The sequence below is a fragment of the Penaeus vannamei genome, chromosome 34, assembly GCF_042767895.1.
Source record: "Penaeus vannamei isolate JL-2024 chromosome 34, ASM4276789v1, whole genome shotgun sequence".
Lineage (NCBI taxonomy): Eukaryota > Metazoa > Arthropoda > Malacostraca > Decapoda > Penaeidae > Penaeus > Penaeus vannamei.
Window position 1 is genome coordinate 19,941,465 of NC_091582.1, and position 17,500 is coordinate 19,958,964.

The 17,500-nt window shown below is 50.6% G+C and overlaps 2 protein-coding genes across 10 annotated transcripts in view; both read right to left on the minus strand.

Annotated features, from left to right (window-relative positions):
* Window positions 1-6,314: 6,314 nt before the first annotated feature.
* LOC113813138 (protein bric-a-brac 1) overlaps window positions 6,315-17,500 on the minus strand; it is a 37,343-nt gene continuing 26,157 nt past the window's right edge. For 4 of the 9 annotated variants that reach the window (XM_070113510.1, XM_070113507.1, XM_070113508.1 and 1 more), the window contains exons 6-10: window positions 15,243-15,404; window positions 10,107-10,340; window positions 9,450-9,717; window positions 8,881-9,124; window positions 6,315-8,324 (exon numbers count right to left, since the gene is read on the minus strand). In XM_070113510.1, the coding sequence (XP_069969611.1) occupies window positions 7,989-8,324; window positions 8,881-9,124; window positions 9,450-9,717; window positions 10,107-10,340; window positions 15,243-15,404 (1,244 nt within the window). In that variant the 3' untranslated portion in view covers window positions 6,315-7,988. Of the gene's footprint in view, window positions 8,352-8,880; window positions 9,125-9,449; window positions 9,718-10,106; window positions 10,341-15,242; window positions 15,405-17,500 lie in introns of all 9 variants that reach the window. The other 5 variants (XM_070113513.1, XM_070113512.1, XM_070113511.1 and 2 more) reach the window with 4 other exon arrangements.
* Window positions 7,422-7,984, minus strand: LOC138859255 (cyclin-K-like). The gene is made up of 2 exons (XM_070113473.1): window positions 7,937-7,984; window positions 7,422-7,853 (listed from the first exon to the last, which is right to left on the minus strand). Exons 1-2 carry the CDS (start codon window positions 7,982-7,984, stop codon window positions 7,422-7,424), a joined length of 480 nt encoding a protein of 159 aa, XP_069969574.1.

Below are 17,500 nucleotides of genomic sequence, written 5' to 3' on the forward strand. Positions count from 1 at the left end.
CTATCCCTCTTCCCCTTCCTCCCTCCTTCCTGTGGGATGACCGAAGGCGGGAGGGGCCGGGGGCGAAGGAAGGAGAAGGGAGACGGACGAGGAGAGGGAGGGAGACGGAGAGAAGAACTACGAGAGGTAGAGCTGTGACCAACGCCGTTATCGATTTACCTGTTGCTAATCCAAAATATATATCACGTCTGGAGGTGTACAAGTCCATTCTTAAGACACTATGTTCGCGTCTCTACAGCCCTCCCCGAAGACGACTACAAGAACACTACATCTGGTACGACACACTGACGCTTATTTATCCTCTACTGCATTTTTTTCTGGCTCTATGTACAAGACAATCGCGCTAACTGCTACGTTTCTCAGCCCTGAACAACGACCCTGACAACATTTCCCGCCGCCCACGTCTTGGAACCTTTCATTACCTATTACGTCGGAGGGAGATGAAGAAAAAAAAAAGATCACAACTCTTTCCAACGTCTTCAACGCTCGACGTCAGACGGCGCGACGCAACGAGGGCATTCGACGAGAGACGTCACACCACACATGCACACGCACACACGGCCCTCCCCAACCCCCTCCTCCTAACCCCTCCTCGACTCGACCCCATCCCCTACCCCCCCACCCAGTACCCTACCCCTGAGTTCCTTCTGGGCACAGCGGCGACGACGTCTGCTGGGCTTTTTCCCTGCCGGCCTCCTCCTGCCCGACCAAACTACACCCTGGCGGCGCTACTGGAAAATATAAAGAATACCTGAAGACACAACGACGGTCTGAAGAGGGTGAGCCAACACGGCGGGAGGGAGGAGGGAGGAGGGAAAAAAGGGGGGGGAGGGAGGGGTGTGGGGGAGGGGGGTCCTATTCGCCCAACTTCATACTGCAACGTGCTAACTAACACCGGCTTTGACGAGAGAGAGAGAGAGAAATAACCTGAGATCTCAACAGACTTTTCCCCTGGGGCACCTAGTCGTCGCTTCTTCCTCTGGACCCCCCCCCCCACCGCGAGTCGCCTGCCCCTCCGTCACCGCCTCCTGGAGCAGGTCCTCCTCCTTCGGTTGGTTCTTGCGTGTCGTGTCTGTCTGTCTGTGTCTGTCACGCTGGACAGACCCACTTAGGACGCGACACATTGGAGTCTCGACATAACCCCCCCCCCCCCGCCCCAACCCTATCCCACCCCTCCCCTCACTCCTGGACCCCTCTCCGCCCCCCGCCCGTGCCACCTCCACACACGCACACCACACAACTTACAATGGCGATATATATACACATACATATATATATATACCTTTACAAAATAAGTGAAAAATAGCTGTATGCCCAACAAAAATTTGGATAGAGTCATTTTTTTTTGAACACGTAAATATAAAAAAAAGTGAAAATAATCGTCATCAATGAATTACATCCTATGGGTAAGTAGTTACAAGGGAATTATTCGGAATACTAATATCTGCTTGTGATAGGGGGATGCCCCACACTATCGAGCTAGCTAGTGTTGGAAGCTATGTGTCGCCACATACAGACCTGAAGGAAAGTGAGGCCCTAAAAAGGTATATCCCTGATAACAAGTTGCTCCTGCCTAAAGAAGAACAGACAAATAGAGAGATAAAATTGTGTTGATACAGAGGGGTCGGGGGGTCGACACGAACGAAGGGGAACCATGAAAGGAGCATGGAGCCTGCCCAACTTACCGGCATAGTTGTGTTTACCTGACATTACGGCTTGGTTATTTTCTCTTGGTTCTTTTCTTTCTTCGTCTCTATTTTTTTTAAGCCTTTCCTTCTTCTCTTTCTTCCTTCCTTTCTTTCTTCCTTGTCTCGCTCTCTCGCTCGGACCACTCGATCTCGTCACTCTCGCTCGCATTCGACTCGCACTCTCTCTCTCTCTCGCTCTCATCCTCTCGCATATAAATAAAAAAGACCAACATGCCGATATTCATGTCACAATTCTCATCACTTCTCCTCTGTATGTAAAGCCATCAACGGGGAAACGTCAGAGGCGACCACTTGCACGCACGCACGCACGCACGCACCCACGCACAAACACACGCGCAAGAAAATGGACAGAGATTAGTGTGTGGGCGACAGGCCTCATTTACCCCCCTCTCTCTGCCCGGACACACACACACACACACACACACACACACACACACACACACACACACACACACACACACACACACACACACACACACACACACACACACACACACACACACATGCAATCTGTGTACGTGTGTTGTGATCGTCCCCGACGCGTCACCCACCTGCCGCCAACCACACACAGACTTGTCCAAAAATATAAAAGGTCGACTTGTGAACAAAATTTTGTTTCATATAAATATATACAAGAAAAAATCACGTCACCAAATTAACGAAAACAAGAAAAAAAGTCAATCAAAAGATTTTCAAAAATCATAAAAATGTCCTGCCGCAGACGGTCGCGGGCCAGCTGGCGAGCCACGACCCGAGTCACGTGACCTGGAGACGCGGCAGAGCACCAAGTGACGCCCCTCCCCCCCTCTACAACATACACACATCACAGAGGACGCAGCGCCACGTCGCGTCGCGCTGCCCATCGCTCTTCAGGGGGAGGAGGGAGGGAGGGAGGGGGGAGGGGAGCCAGAGGTCGCCTCCCCGCCGAGGTCCACTGGAAGAAGCGGCACTGGCACGGACCCGCCTCGCCGCCCGACGGAAGCAGTGCCACGGGGCGGTTGGCACACGCATGGAAAAGGACACCGGACACCCTACTGCCAAGCCGTCCTCCCTGACACGAACCGAAGTGACACTGGGCTGCCGTCCGCACGTGAGACTGCGACCCATTCCAGTGAACGACTTACTAAACAAAAACAAAAAAGAAAAAAAAATCACACATACACACCATGACGGCAAGACCACGCTGACCCTCCCCTCCGGCGGGTGGCCGCGTGCCCGGGCGTGCCGCGTGCGTTCTCTCCAGTGCCCCTCGAGGCGGTGTCCTGGTCACGTGACGGCGGTCAAGAGTCCCACGTGCATGATAACTTCTACTTAACCGTAACTCATCCCTCCTCTGAATCATTTAATTATACGTATCTTAACTCTTACAATATTACAGCTTTGTTAATAGGCATCTTCTTTTTTAAATAAAGGGGGTTTGTCTCTACCTACCTGTGTTAGTACTCGTACAATATTTCTTACAGACCAATATATAAAAACCTCAGTAAAGAAACGAAATAATAACTAAAGGGGGAGGACACAATAACAAATAACTGGAACATATATCCATGGAGGCAAAAATCTACAATTAAAAATTGGAAGAAATGAGCAATGTTTGTTAAAAAAAAATCCTAAACCTACTAACTTGTGTTTGTGAGCTTCTCTGGATTTTTTCCCTTTTTTAACGTGAGCGCTGACTCACAGGTGCCGATGAGTGGGGTGGAGAAGGTATTTCGAGTGTACAAAAGAAAAAAAAATATTCGCGGGTCTTCTTCAGCTTTTGACATTCTCCATTCTCCTTCCTCTCTCTCTCCCTATCTCTCTCTCTTTCTGTCTCTCTTACTCTTCTCTTGAGACTCGGAACAGACCACCTGGAAAAGATCTCTATCCCTGCTTCCTTTCTCGAGGTCGTCCTCGATCTCTGAAGCTTCGTCTCGCACTCTCTCTCGCACACACACATCTCTTGGGGGGACTGTCCTAGAACTCGGGTCCACTAAACCATGGCAGAGAAGGGCCGCCTATTTCAAGCGACAACCGGACGAGGGGCCCAGCGAGTGGACATGCAACGGGCGCTCCTGCCGAGGCCAAGGGAGGGGCACGACTCCTCCCATCCTCCGCCCACCTGAGGAGGACGCTGCGGGAGGGAGGAGGGGTGGCGGCGGTCAGGGCGGGAGATTAGGTCATCCTCATGTATGACATAAGGAAGGGAGGAGGTCGTTCAGGACTGAAGGTGAGGGGAGGGGTGGAGGTGGAGTGAGGTGGAGGGGGAGGAGAGGTGCGCTCGCTTCCCTTGGCCGGCGAGCGCCCTTGAGCGAGACCAGCGGGAGGGCGAGGGCGGTGGCGCCCGACCCGACCCGGGCAAGCCAGCGGTGGTGTCATTGCATCCTCCACGCCCGGCCCTGTTCCGGTTACGATGGAAACAAATAAAAAAAAGAAAGTAAGAGAAACGATAAAACAGCAGATAGAGGTTTCTTAGTATTAGAACTAATGATTAATCACCTATTCTTCTCCTCAACAATGGCCATTAAATGGCTTAATACGTTTCTGATAACTAGACAGCCTAACATGGTTGTTTTGTATTTGTTACATTCCTTCTTTGCATGATGTACTTTTGTATATTTGTTGTTGTGACTGTCCCGACGGAAGCGAAGGAAAAGATGGGCTCCCGACAACCTTACAAGATGTGCTACACGGCGACAAGACACAAAGGTCACCTCAAGCGTTTCGTCGCGCGGTGACACCTGCAGCGTCACCTCGCCGTGACTTCGTGGCGGCCGGCGGTCACACCCCGGCCTTGTGACGGCGACGGTGCTGACATCAACCCGTGTTTCGTGGCAGTTGGCGACGTCAAGCAGCGCGGCGCGGTCCCCCGCTGCTGAAGACGACACCCGAAGTAACGACATCACCCGTAGCTAAACACGCCGCCGCCGAAGCGACGACACTTGTGGTAAACGGTGACGGGGTCGCGGCCTTCGAGGGACGAGGGCGCAAGGCACGTCGCTCGAAGCGTCACGACGCCACCAACAAAAAACTTCTCTTATTTTGGAAACGAACGTCACCTGGAGTTTCGACGTCACACACACACTTGTCCTCTGAAGATTTCTCTTCACACTCTCTTAAAAAAAACTCTTCTTCAACAGAATGACGTCACTATGTTACGTCAATTGCAAAAAAAAAAGAAAAGAAACGCAACGACTCTGAGCGGGTTTTACGCGCGACTTCAAGCACACGACGTCATCGAAGTTCTCCTTTTTGGTTTGTTTTTCTTTTCTTTCTTTCTTTTTTCCTCTTTGAAGTAACTCTAAAAATGTGAATTCCTAAGATAACACTACAATGCCGAGGTTACAATACTGCGGATTTTCGGGGGGTAGGGGGGAAGGGGGTAGGGGGGAGGGGGACGAGATAGGGAAGGGGGAAGGGAAGAGAAGGGAAGAACAACTGAAGGGCGAGGTATTAAAAAAAAGGGGGGGAATCACAGGGGAAGAGATGATTGAATGGGGAGGAGCCAAAGAGAAAGAAGAAAGTGAATGGGGGAACAAATAGGAAGAGAGGGAAGATTTGAGGGGAGGGGGAGGGCAAAAGGAGGAGGGGACGGGTGGGGGGGGGGGAGGGAAAGAGAGAAGGGGGTGTGGGGAATACACAAGGTAAAAAGAAGGTAAATCCCATGCGCTCCACTAACTCTCAGTAAAATAGTGTGCATTTTGACTACTCTCTACTGAACTAGCTCGCTACTTTGAGAGAACCCCCCACGAAATGATTTGATAAAAAAAAAAGGTAAACATAAGAGAGAAAAAAATATATAAATATATACATACACCTGCATAATACCGCGTTGCTTACTATTTAAATACCAACACCCCATATTAAACCAGCACAAAAAAAAACTATCAAGTTGTTGTTTTTTTTTCTCTCTCCCAAATCTATATTCAGTTATTTTCCTTACGTTGAGGAGGGAGAGGGGGGAAGGGGAGGGAGGGAGGGAGGGAGGGGGGTGTTATACAAAGTTCACACTCGCACCCTCCCAACTTGAAGGAAGGTCCGAGTGCTTGGGGTGCTTTTAAAACTGCCCTGAGGAGTTGCTTTTTTACTTCTGAGGAGGAGGGATCGTTGGGGGGCGGGGGAGGGGGGGGGCGGAGGAAGGGGGCGTGTCATAACAATTTAAAAAAAAATGGTAGTGGGGGGCGGGGGCGGGTAGGGGATAGGGTGTAGAGTAATCAAAGATTCGCAAGATAGCGAACGAGATGGAAAAGTTGCACTAAAACAGGAAAGTTAAGAAAAAAAGGAGAGAAAAAATAGAAAAAAAAAATAAAATACCAAAAGGAAAGGAAAGAACGAAGGAGAGGAGAGAGAGAGAGATAAAAAAACAGCCTGAAAATATAGGAAAGAAGGAAAAAGAGGAGACAAGGACTGCAAGGAAAAGGAGGGAGGAGGGACTCAAAGAAAAAATAATTAGGGGGAAAAAAGTACTCTATCTTGTGAGGGAAACGCATCATTGTCATCACCTTGGCTAAACTTCTTACATCACAACAACACTACTGTACACGAGGGGGGGGGAGGGGGGAGGGGGAAAGGGGAGGTAAATAGCGTACACTTGATCAAATGTCGGCTATCCTTATCTTACTCTTCTTTCTTCTTTGCTTTCTTACGTTCGTTTCTTTCTTTTGACACACTTTTCTTTGCTTTGCCTTTCATCTGGATTTCTTTCTTCTCTTCCATCTCTCTTTTGCTTACATAAAAAAAATCAACTTTAAACATGTACACGCATCTCGTTTCGTTTCTTCCTTTCCACTTGTTTTCCTTTTTTTTCTCTCAAATCTTCGTACATAAACACAACTTTTCTTTCTTTTCCTTAAAGATATATGTATATAAACCTGAAGAGCAAAACAGAATGCTCACGTCACACTTCGGGCCTAAAACCTATCCGAAATCTTGAGACACACACACAAAAAAAAATTCTTTCTATCTTTTTCTCGGCAATTTTAGATCACCGGTTCTCTCTTTGTGGGGCCGAGTTTTCTAAACATTTTCTTTCCTTTCCAATCCCTGATATAAATACGTGCATACATACACACATATAGGCAAACATGTATGTACGTACGCATGTATGTATGCGTATAACAAAGGTGTGTATACCCATGTACACAAATATGTACATACATAAACACACACACACATACACACGTGTGTTCGAACTCGTACACGTTCTTTTCTTGAAAGTGCTGGACATTAGTTCCTACTGAAAAAAAGCTATTTGGAAACGATGACTTTCTGTGCTAAAAAATGTTTACACCTTTTCTTCTTCGTTTTCGTATGTATTTGCTTCTTGATAAGTTTATCTCCTCCTCCTCTTCTTCTTTTCTTCTTTTTCGTTTCAACACACAAACACAATAAAGGGAAGTCAGGGGAGGGGGGCACCTGAGATGCTGTTGCTTCATTTGTGAATAAAAGTTCCTTTCATACGAAAAAAGTTGTCTCGTTTTGTTTTTGTTTTTGTTTACATGTTTTCTTGCTTCTTAGCTTTTCTTTTTTGCTTTCTTTCGAGTTTACATAAAAGATTTTCCTTGTTCTTCTTGTTGTTGTTGTTGTTCTTTATTGCGCCCCCGAGCTACGCGGAGCTACGCGCTAAGGGGGCACAGGGGGAGGGTAGAAGGGGAGTGCTCATACGCAGTGCTGCCCAAAGGTGCGTGAGTGGGAAAAGGCGGCTGGACTGCGGGAACACTGGTGGCCACAGCGTCAGAAATGGTAGGGCGGGTAGTGCGGATACTGCACAGGCCGAGTCGGATCGTCGGGCCGCGGCGGCGGGTACGGCTGGTAGGCGCGGTACTCGGGCCGCAGAGCAGGGTACTCGGGTAGCGGGTAGTAATGTGGGTACACCTGCGGGTGCGGAGGCGGCGGAGGCTGAGCCAAAGAAGCTGCGGGAGGATAAAGCGGCTCTTGGGGGAGTGACGCAGGCGGTGAATAGAGTGCTGGATGGTGAGGCTCCGTGGCGGCTGTGGCGGAGTAAAGGGGAGCCTCCCCGCCCGTGAAGACCACGGGCGTGGGCGGCCCTCCATTCTCGCCATAGTCCGAGCCAGGACCCAGGGCGGGCGGCGGGGCGTCCTGCTGGGGAACCTGTGTCTGTACCTCCGTAGGCTGCGTTTGCGGCTGCTGCGGTTGCTGCTGTTGCTGCAAGTCCTGAATTCCTCGCTGTGACTGAGGCGTCGGCTGTGACTTTTTCTGATCTTCCTCCGACGGGCACTCGGACCGGCGTTGGTCCGGCGCGACGTCGGCGCTGTGGCGGCCAGTGTTCCCTTCATCTAGTCAATATTGCTCCGAGGGCGGTCCTGGGGTGAGCTGCTGCTGCTGCTGCTGCTGCTGGGGCGGCGGCGTGTGCTGCTGCTGCTGCTGAGGGGGCTGCGGGGGCTGCTGAGGGTTCTGGGCGGGCTGCTGGGGGTCCGCGGGGTAGTGCTCCACCGTCATCTCCTGGTGGAGGAAATCCTGGTGGGGCAGGCCGTCCTCGTACTTGCCGCGCTTGAACCTCCCGTACAGAGACGAGTAAGGCAAGTTAAAGTGAATGGCGGCCTGGTTGATGGACATCTCGCCCACCCGCACGGCTTCCAGCGCGTCCTTCATGTCCTCCTCCGACCACGGCACTCCCTGGGGGTACCATGAGGTCGGGGGTTACTATAGGCCCGCACCTAGGGGCCGCCTGAGGGTTCCTCCGATGTATCCCCATACATTCATTCATTCTACTCTAGGTGTAACACTCGCTTACCTATTCATTCATTCTCGCCTACTTTCCCTCACAGATCTACCGACTCCCACACAGCTACCTAGCCACCGAGCTCAATTCAGCCCTTCATTCGTTCACTTACTCACGTACGCCTACGAAAACCTACGACTCATTCACCCGCTGACCTACCCACCGACCCACTCACTCACTCGCTCGCGCGCTCACACCCGTTTACGTACGCGACCTACTCGTTCCAATAACTATTCCCATTCCCCAGTTACTACCCAATGCAACCACTTTCCTCACCAACTACCCTAGCCTCGAACCCACTCATGCATTCTTTTAACTGACCCACCCGACCCACCTACTCGGAACTCTCACACGCCCTCACCGAACGCCCAAGTAAGGCAACCCATCTAGTCCACCCGATCGGAACTCTCACACGCCCACACCGAACGCACAACAAGCAGCCTAACTTACCTGATACTTGCTGAGCTCGATCCCCTCCCTCCGACAGCGCCCGTACAGAGTCCCGGTGGGGATGCCGAACTCCTGGGCCGCCTTCTGGACACTCATTCCACCCCGAATTGCTTCCAGCGCCTTCGTCAAGTCGTCGGGGTTCCACGAGGGCTGGATGGCGGAAAAGGGCGAGGAGAGCTTGATGCCCTCCTTCCGCGCGATCTTGTACAGGGTGGAGTTTGGGATCCCGAACTCCTTGGAGGCTCTGCAGGGGAGAAGGGGGGTGGGGAGGGGGAAGGAGAGGGAATAAGGGGGAGGGGGAAGGAGAGGGAATAAGGGGGAAGGGGAAGAGAACGAAGAAGAGAAAAGGAGGAAGAAATGGGAGGAGGAGGAAGAAAACGAGGTGATTGAGGTAAGCGAAAGAATGTTAAGAACGGAAGGTGAGAGGAGGAAGACGGTTTGGGGAGAAAGAGGAAAAGGAAAATCATTATCAAATATGGATGTACTGAAAATATTCCGGTTTGCATGTCACTGTACCAACTCTGTAGGCAAACACAGGAGTCCTGCGTTCGGAAGGCGCGGGTGCTTACCTGTTGGCAGACATCCTGCCAGTGCGCAGCTCCTCGAGGGCCCCGGCGAGGTCATGCTCGCTCCACGTTTTGTTTGGGCCCTCCTTCTTGGGCGTCTCGATCCCCATGCGGTGGGCGCGCTGCCACAGGGTCGTGGCAGGGATGCCGTACACGTGCGCCGCCTTGCTCAGGGACATGGCGGCGTTGCGGAGGGCATCCAGGGCCTTGTCCATGTCCTCGTCCGTCCACAGCTTGCGGGCGCCCGGCGTCCCCGACAGACTGTCCGTGTCTGCAACGGGACGGGCGGGGCGCGTTAAGTGGGCGCTTAGGGAAGGACGGCCACGAGTCATAAGGCACTAATACATGCACACGCACTACTCACCACTGCGGCGACACATGCAGTGGGAGATAAATTCCCATCTGAACTAAATGAAAATACGTGGGGAGAGACAGAGGGAGAGACAGAGGGGGGGAGAGAGAGAGAGAGAGAGAGAGAGAGAGAGAGAGAGAGAGAGAGAGAGAGAGAGAGAGAGAGAGAGAGAGAGAGAGAGAGAGAGAGAGAGAGAGAGAGAGAGCAAAAGTGAAAGAGAGAGAGAGAGAGAGAGAGCGAAAGTGAAAGAGAGAGAGAGAGAGCGAAAAGGAGAAAAAGAGAAAAGGCACGAGACCCAACTGACTCACCTGACGAGTAATGTGAGGTCGCGTTGGATGGCATGAGGCCCAGCAGCTCCGGCGTCACCGTCATTCTCTGGCCGCTGGCGTCCGTGGCGTCTGAGGGGAGGTGGTCAGAGGGGAGGTGGTCAGACGAGAGGTGGTCTGGGGGGAGGTGCTGCCCCTGGTCCCCCTCCGTCTTCGGGTAACCGCCGTAAGTGCCGTCGTAGTCGGCGCCGCCGTGGGAGGTTCCGGCGCCCTCGTCTGGAGTTCGGGGAAGAGAAGAGAAAAGACCGACACACGCGTCAGACGGATGCAAGATGGTGCAACGTGTAAAGGGGTCGACTCTAAGCCTAACTAGCACCTCACCCTCGACTACCGCGTCTCCTCAAGGATCTTCTTGTCCTCCTCCTGCTACTCCTACTCCTCCTCCTCCTCTTTGCTCCTAATTACAGCGTCTTCTCTAACTCTCCTTTAATCCTGATCCTCCTCCTCCTCTTTCTATCTTCCTGCGGTCACCATCAAGCAAGGCCTGTCACCAATAGCGGGGGGTGGAAATAGGAGGAGGAGGAGGAGGAGGCCGAGGAGGAAGATGAGAAGAGGAGAGGAGAAGGGAGAGGATCCAAGGTGAGATGCCTTCCAAGGAGGCGTCCGTCGGGGCGTCCTGTCGGGAGCCCCTTCCGAGCAGAGGGAGGTGCCGGTTTCTCCTTTCCTTGCATTTCCAAGAGCAAAACGTACATTAGTACTAAGTTTCCCCGAGTATGTTACCGATGTTGTGGAAGCACTGCCGCCGCTGGACGACGGCTGACGACCAACCACTCATGCACTGTCAGTCAGCTCGTCATGTGAGGAGGCGGTGGGGGGGTGGGGGTGACAAAGGCGACAGGGGTGGGGCGGGGGGCGGAGTCATGCACGATCCTGCTCTCAAAATACAAGACAACCTCGTCTACGCACGTGTGGAGACGCTACACGATGTACAACATGCAGCATCTACAATGTACACACCGGCAGCTAGTTCATGACAAGCCACGGAAAAGAAGGCGGGAGGGGGTGGGGAGAGGACGGAGGGAAGGGGAAGAGAGAAAGGAGAAAGACCAAGAAAGAGGAGAGAGAGAAAAAAAAAGATCATCTAGAAAACAGAGGGAAAGACTGGGGGGTCGGGGATACAGACTTAACGTGTGTGTGTATGTGTACCTAAGCATATATGTATACAACATACATCGCGTACATCATACACATATACAATAAAATAATATAGAGATGTGTGTGTATATAGAGAGAGACCAGATACAACAGCAGCGGTTTACGCCTAACCTGCTAATTACGTCATTCCATACATACACTACGGCCGAGTTGTCTTCGACTGGCGAATTGTCTGACTGTGTGACTGACTGGCAGCGAGGAATCAGCACAGAGAACTAAGACGGGGAAAAAAAAAATCTTACGCACATACGAACGCACTACTTTAGCGACAGACATTACAGGTGAAGATCAGGAAGAGATGGGGGGGGGGGTCGCTCAAGGGAGGGAGGGAGGAAGAGAGGGAGGGAGGAAGAGAGGGAGGGAGGGAGGGGCGGTGCTGACGCCGAGTAGGAATATATTAAATGTGAACGGAGGGAGGGGGAGGAGGGAGGGAAAAAGAGAGAGAAAGAGAGGGAGGGAGGGAGAGAAAAGAGAGAGAGAGAGAGAGAGAAAGAGAAAGAGAGAGAGAGAGAGAGAGAGAGAGAGAGAGAGAGAGAGAGAGAGAGAGAGAGAGAGAGAGAGAGAGAGAGAGAGAGAGAGAGAGAGAGAGAGAGAGAGAGGGGGGGGGGGGGGGGAGAAGGAGACAGGGACAGAAGGAGAGAAAAGAGAGAGAAAAGTGATAGTGAAAGGTGTAAGTGAGAGGAGTGAGAGTGAGAGTGAGGGTGAGAAGAGAGAAGAGGGAAGAAAACGAAATAGAGAAGAAGCGAAGAGAGAGAGAGGAGTGAAGAGAAAAGAAGGGGGGTTGGAATGGAGAGAGGGAGGGGGCGGAGGGAAAGAGGGTTGGAGGGAAGGAAGGAAGGAAGGAAGGAAGGAAGGAAGGAAGGAAGGAAGGAAGGAGGGAGGGAGGGAGAGAAAGAGAGAGAGAAAGAGAAAGAGAGGGAGGGAGAGAGAGCGAGAAAAAGTGAAAGAGAAAGAGAGAGAGAGAGAGAGAGAGAGAGAGAGAGAGAGAGAGAGAGAGAGAGAGAGAGAGAGAGAGAGAGAGAGAGAGAGAGAGAGAGAGAGAGAGACATAGACAGAGACAGACAGACAGACAGACAGAGAGAATTTTCCAACTCCTGGAAGAGTGTCGACTCAACACCCGTCAAATAAAAAGAACAACCGTATATGACAGTCTATCCATGTGCATGAGAGTGAAGATGAGGGTGGTTGTGATAGACAGATACCATAGGTGGATACTCTGTGACTGTGTGGATACTATATGTGGCGTATAGTGTAGCGGAGTGTCATAGGTATGGTGTGGCGTGGTGTGTGTGTGTAGCGTATGTGGTGTGGTGTGTACGTATTGTGGTGTGATGTGATGTGGTATGTATTTGGTGTGGTGTGGTATGTATTTGGTGTGGTGTGGTATGCATGTGGTGTGGTGTCTAAATGGTGTGATGTGTATGTGGCGTGGTGTGTATGTGGTGTGGTGTGAACGTGGTGTGGTGTGAACGTGGTGTGGTGTGAACGTGGTGTGGTGTGAACGTGGTGTGGTGTGAACGTGGTGTGGTGTGAACGTGGTGTGGTGTGAACGTGGTGTGGTGTGAACGTGGTGTGGTGTGAACGTGGTGTGGTGTGGTATATGGAGTGGTGTTTATGTGATTACCGTGTATGTGCTGTGGTGTGGAACGACACGATGTCCTCTCGTATATATGTTGCAATGTAGCCTAGTCTAGTGCGGTGCAGCCTGGTGTAGTATAGTGCGATATGCGGCGCTGCTGTTGCAAGGCACCGCATACCCATGTCGGAAAAAAAAGAAATTGGTCTTTAGGTTGAAGGTTTCGAAGAGGGGGGGGGGGGACGACGACGATGTTCTCATGACGTCACAGATTACCTTCCGAGTCAGCCAATCACCGACCGTCTCTTGATCCCTGAGACTGAATTACGCGTTTTTTTATTTTCTCTCCGTAGGTACCGATTTTAAATAAGGAATTATCCCCCAAAAAATAATCATAATAAACAAAAAGGGGCATGGCATCAAAAAAAAAAATTAAATGGAATAAATGAGGCTCTTGATTGAGGCAGCCAATTCGTACGTCGGACAACGGTCTTCAGAAAGGGAGGGATTTGGGGGTGGGGGGGTGGGGTAGGGGATTCAAAACCACACTTCGAAACGTCCTCAAGACCTTAAGAGTTTTCTTCCCCGGCTCGACTGGGATAAGGTGGAGGGTGGGGTGAGGGGGGCGGGGGTGGAGTGGTCAAGTCTCCACGGCGTTTCACAAAACACAAAAATCACGATTAGGGGGTTTTCGAATCTCTGCTCCCGAGATCGCACCCTCCCACCCAATCCCCAATCCCCCATCCCCCGTCCCTCCCTCCCTCAACCACGTGACTCATTCTCTTTTAGTCGCCTTCGGTCCCCAACGAATGCCGAATTTATTTGCAATGTTTGAAGCCCTGCCTCCTAAGAATTTTGGAGAAAAAAATATATATCCTAAATAAAACGTGGTAAGAGCCATGCATGCTCCAAAGAAAGATGTGGTGTACTTTTTCATCTTTTTTTTAAGGGGCGGGCGGGCGTTATGAGGCCCGAGACAGCTCCCAAATAAAATGTGACATCAAGAACCACTCCACGAAATTTTGGTCTCGGAAACCTCCCCCCCCCTAACGGATACCCTTCAACTCGCCATTTTGTCGAGTATTGTGTGTGCGTTCCTCTCGTGTCGTGCGCCTGCAATGCATCGACGAACGAGGTGCAAATACGCGCACGCGGTCACGAAATTCCGTTCCGGCAACCTAGTCACACTTCCAAGTATTGGCGAGCTGGCTATAACATCGGAGAAATGTCAGACCAAAAACAAAAGGGAAAAAAAAATACACATTAATCCATCATCAATCGTCCAAGTCCATACAGTCTATCGTTATCCGTGGGTGGCGGTCAGTGAATCGCTTACACACACGTTCCGCAGTGTAAAAAAATCGGTGTCAAGTGCAACCAGACACGGCAGTGATACGCAACAGGAGTCAGGTCTAGGCGTCTGGCAGACCTATTTTGCCTCCAGGTCGAAGTGAAGTGTCCCAAACACGTTAAAAAAAAGGGCAGTGGTCACATATGCCACCGGGCACATAAAAAAAAAAATGTCCCGAGTCAGTCTGGTTAGTGATGTGAGACAAATCATATAACACAGAATAAGAAACATTCTACCAACACATTAGTAAACACAAGCGGTTAAATTGTGTGCCAAGGTGTACCGGAGAAGCAGGTTGCACTAGCAACTTTGAAAGAAAAAAAATCCTTCCGTATTTTCTCAACTTTGTGTGAAAGGGACAACTCATATGATTTTGAATTTAAAGAAAGTGTGTGGTGTTACGAGCGACCCACAGGGAGGGGGTGTGTATGTAAACAAGTGACTAAAGTGAAGGGTGCCGAGAAGGGGGTGTACCGGGCTCGTGTAGTGTACTGACTGGGACTGTTGTACGGACTGATGTCACAGGTGTGTAAACCCACAGTGTACCGTTGGCAAATGACATCACAGTGAACAACCATGAAAGCAGTGATGTTGCAGGATGCCGGGATGAGGGTGAGTGTCACGAAGCAGATGCCAGTATGAGGACAAGTGAGACAGAGCAGAGGCCAGTATGAGGTTAGTGAGACAGCACAGCAGCACTCAGACAAGTTACCCGCGAAATCATGCCACCACAGCACAGCACCAACAGCAGCAGCAGCAGCACAGTGGGCGGTGGTAGGGGGCGAGTGGGCGTTGGGGTTAAAAAAAAAAATAAAAATAAATAAATAAAAATAAAAATAAAAAGAATTCTTAAAAACACAGCATCTAGTTGTGGGCGGACCATACCAACTACTACAGGGGAGGAGAATGGGTGGGTTTGCGGGCGGGCGGGACAGTGGGGGTGGGGGAGGGAGGGGCTAGTACAACACTACTACTCTGGCGTGGGCGTAAAGGGCGTGTGTGTAGGGGCGTGCGCGACGTGTAGAGCAGCTATTACCTGGTTGTGGCAGGCCGACGGAGGGGCCCAGCTCGGGCAGGGGGGGCGGGGCGTGCGCTGCTGGGGGGTGAGCCTGGGGGTTGTGAACTGCCTGTGGAGGAGGGCCGTGGTGGGCGTGGGCGGCGGGCGGCCCGTGGCTGGCAGGAAGGGCGGGCGCACCGCCTACATGAGCCGACCACCAACATAACACAAGCGTTACTCGACCTCCGCTTATACACGAGAACAATTGTATGTTTCTACCATATTACTCAACACTAGCCTACAGGGCGCTTACCGGGGAGGGAGGGCGGGGGGTAAGAAGGGAGGGAGAGAGGGGGAGGAGAAGAGAAGACGGAGAACACGTGACAGAGAGGAGGAGCAGATGAACCGTGGAAAAAGAGAGAGAGAGAGAGAGAGAGAGAGAGAGAGAGAGAGAGAGAGAGAGAGAGAGAGAGAGAGAGAGAGAGAGAGAGAGAGAGAGAGAGAGAGAGACAGAGAGACAGAGAATGGGAGTGACAGCTGGGGAAATAAGAAAAAAAAACAAGAGAGAAAGAGAAAAGAAGAATGACAAAAAAAGAGCGAAACGCGAGGTCTGAGAGAGAGAAAGAGAGAATACGAAGCACGGGAAATAAACAAAGCACCAAATGAAGCAGATTTTCAAAGAGGGAAAATTCGGGAAGGGGGGAAGGTCAAGAGGAGGGGAGGGGAGGGGAAGGGGGGATGACACAAGCAGGCAGGCAGGAAGAGGGGAGGGAGGGAGGGAAGGAGGACAAGGGTGGGAGGGAAGGAGAAGGAAAACAGGTAAGGGGAAGGAAGGGAAGGAAAGGGAGGGGAAATACGACTACCTTATGACCTAAGGACAGCATAGGATGGAGGAGATAATCAAATCACACAATAAATCAAATTAAAACCAAAGAAAACAAAAGATCAATCATAGAATCCCACAAATCAAATCAAAATCAAAATATATAAATGAAAAAGAAAAAAAAGAATCACCAATATATGACTTAGCAGATCTTGAGGAAAATAAAAATACGAAAGTGAAGAAACGAGAATCCAAAAAAGAGACAAAAGAGGGTGGGGGGAGGTGAGTAGGAAGATATTTTTTTATTCTCTTAAAAAAAGAGGAAAGGGGAAAAGGGAGAGACGAAAAAGACAGACGAGAATGGGCGAGGGGTGGGGGGGGGGGGGGCACTGAAATACGAAAAGGGAGATGTAAGGAGAGTAAGGGTGAAAGGAGAAAGGGAGACAGAGATAAAGAGAGAGAAAAAAGTGGAGAGACAGGAGAGAGAAATTGAGAAGAGGGAAAGAAATTGAGAAGAGAGGATAAAAAGTGAGAAGAGGGAGAGAAAGGAAGAAGAGTGGGAAGACAGGAGGAGGAGGACGAGAAGAAGAAAAGGAGGAGGAGGAGGAGGAGGAGGAGGAGGAGGAGGAGGAGGAGGAGGAGGAGGAGGAGGAGGAGAAGGAGGAGGAGGAGGAGGAGGAAGAGAGGACGAGGAGGACGAAGACGAAGAGGAGGAAGAGGACGACGAGAAAGAGGAGTAAGAGGAAAGAGAGGTGGGGGGGGGGGGTTGACGGGGATTTAACGGGGTACAAACAATCACACTTACATCATTCAATGAACATCCCTTTACGACAAACAAACAAATATCATCGCCAAGAAGCGGGGTACGGGGGAGGGGTATAATGGGGGGGGGGGGGGCGGCCAAAAGCGTAAGGGAGAGGGGCCGGCATTTTCTTCCAATTTATTTTTTTTTTTCTTTTTTTTTTTTTTTTACCCGCAAGAATTGGACTCGCTGTTTTTTTTTTAATTTTTGTTATATCGGATGAACAGATACCAAATATGTATCTAAAGACCGTAGAACGTATTCGGATACAAGAGGAAAAACAAGAAGACATTTCGACCTCCCCCCTCCCTCCCTCCCTCCCTCCCCCCCAATTTATCCGCATTCAAGAAATTGTTCGAAAGCGCTGGTCAAATTTTTTTTTTCTTCCTCGTGTCCCAAGTTTTGGAAACGATCAACAGAGTTCTTTCCTTTTCCTTGTCTTTCTTTCTTTTCCTTTTCTTTCTCTCTCTTCTTTTTTCCTCTTCCATTTCTCTCGTAAATCTAATTGGGGGGAAGGGAGGGAGGGAGACCAACAACTTATTATCAAAAAAATAAAATAAAATAAAATCCCAAGACATTTTTTTTTTACTTAGCAATGGGTATGATATGGAGGGCGAGTTTTAATGAGAGAAATAATAACAATAAAAAACAAATAAAAATAAAAACAATGAC

Bases quoted from the DNA above. Each gene is read 5' to 3' on its own strand.
- LOC138859255 (XM_070113473.1), bottom strand. From the start codon at position 7,984: ATGAAGGGAACACTGGCCGCCACAGCGCCGACGTCGCGCCGGACCAAC. The intron at 7,854-7,936 runs GCCGGTCCGAGT...CAGGACTTGCAG, and splicing joins CGACGTCGCGCCGGACCAAC to CAACAGCAGCAACCGCAGCA.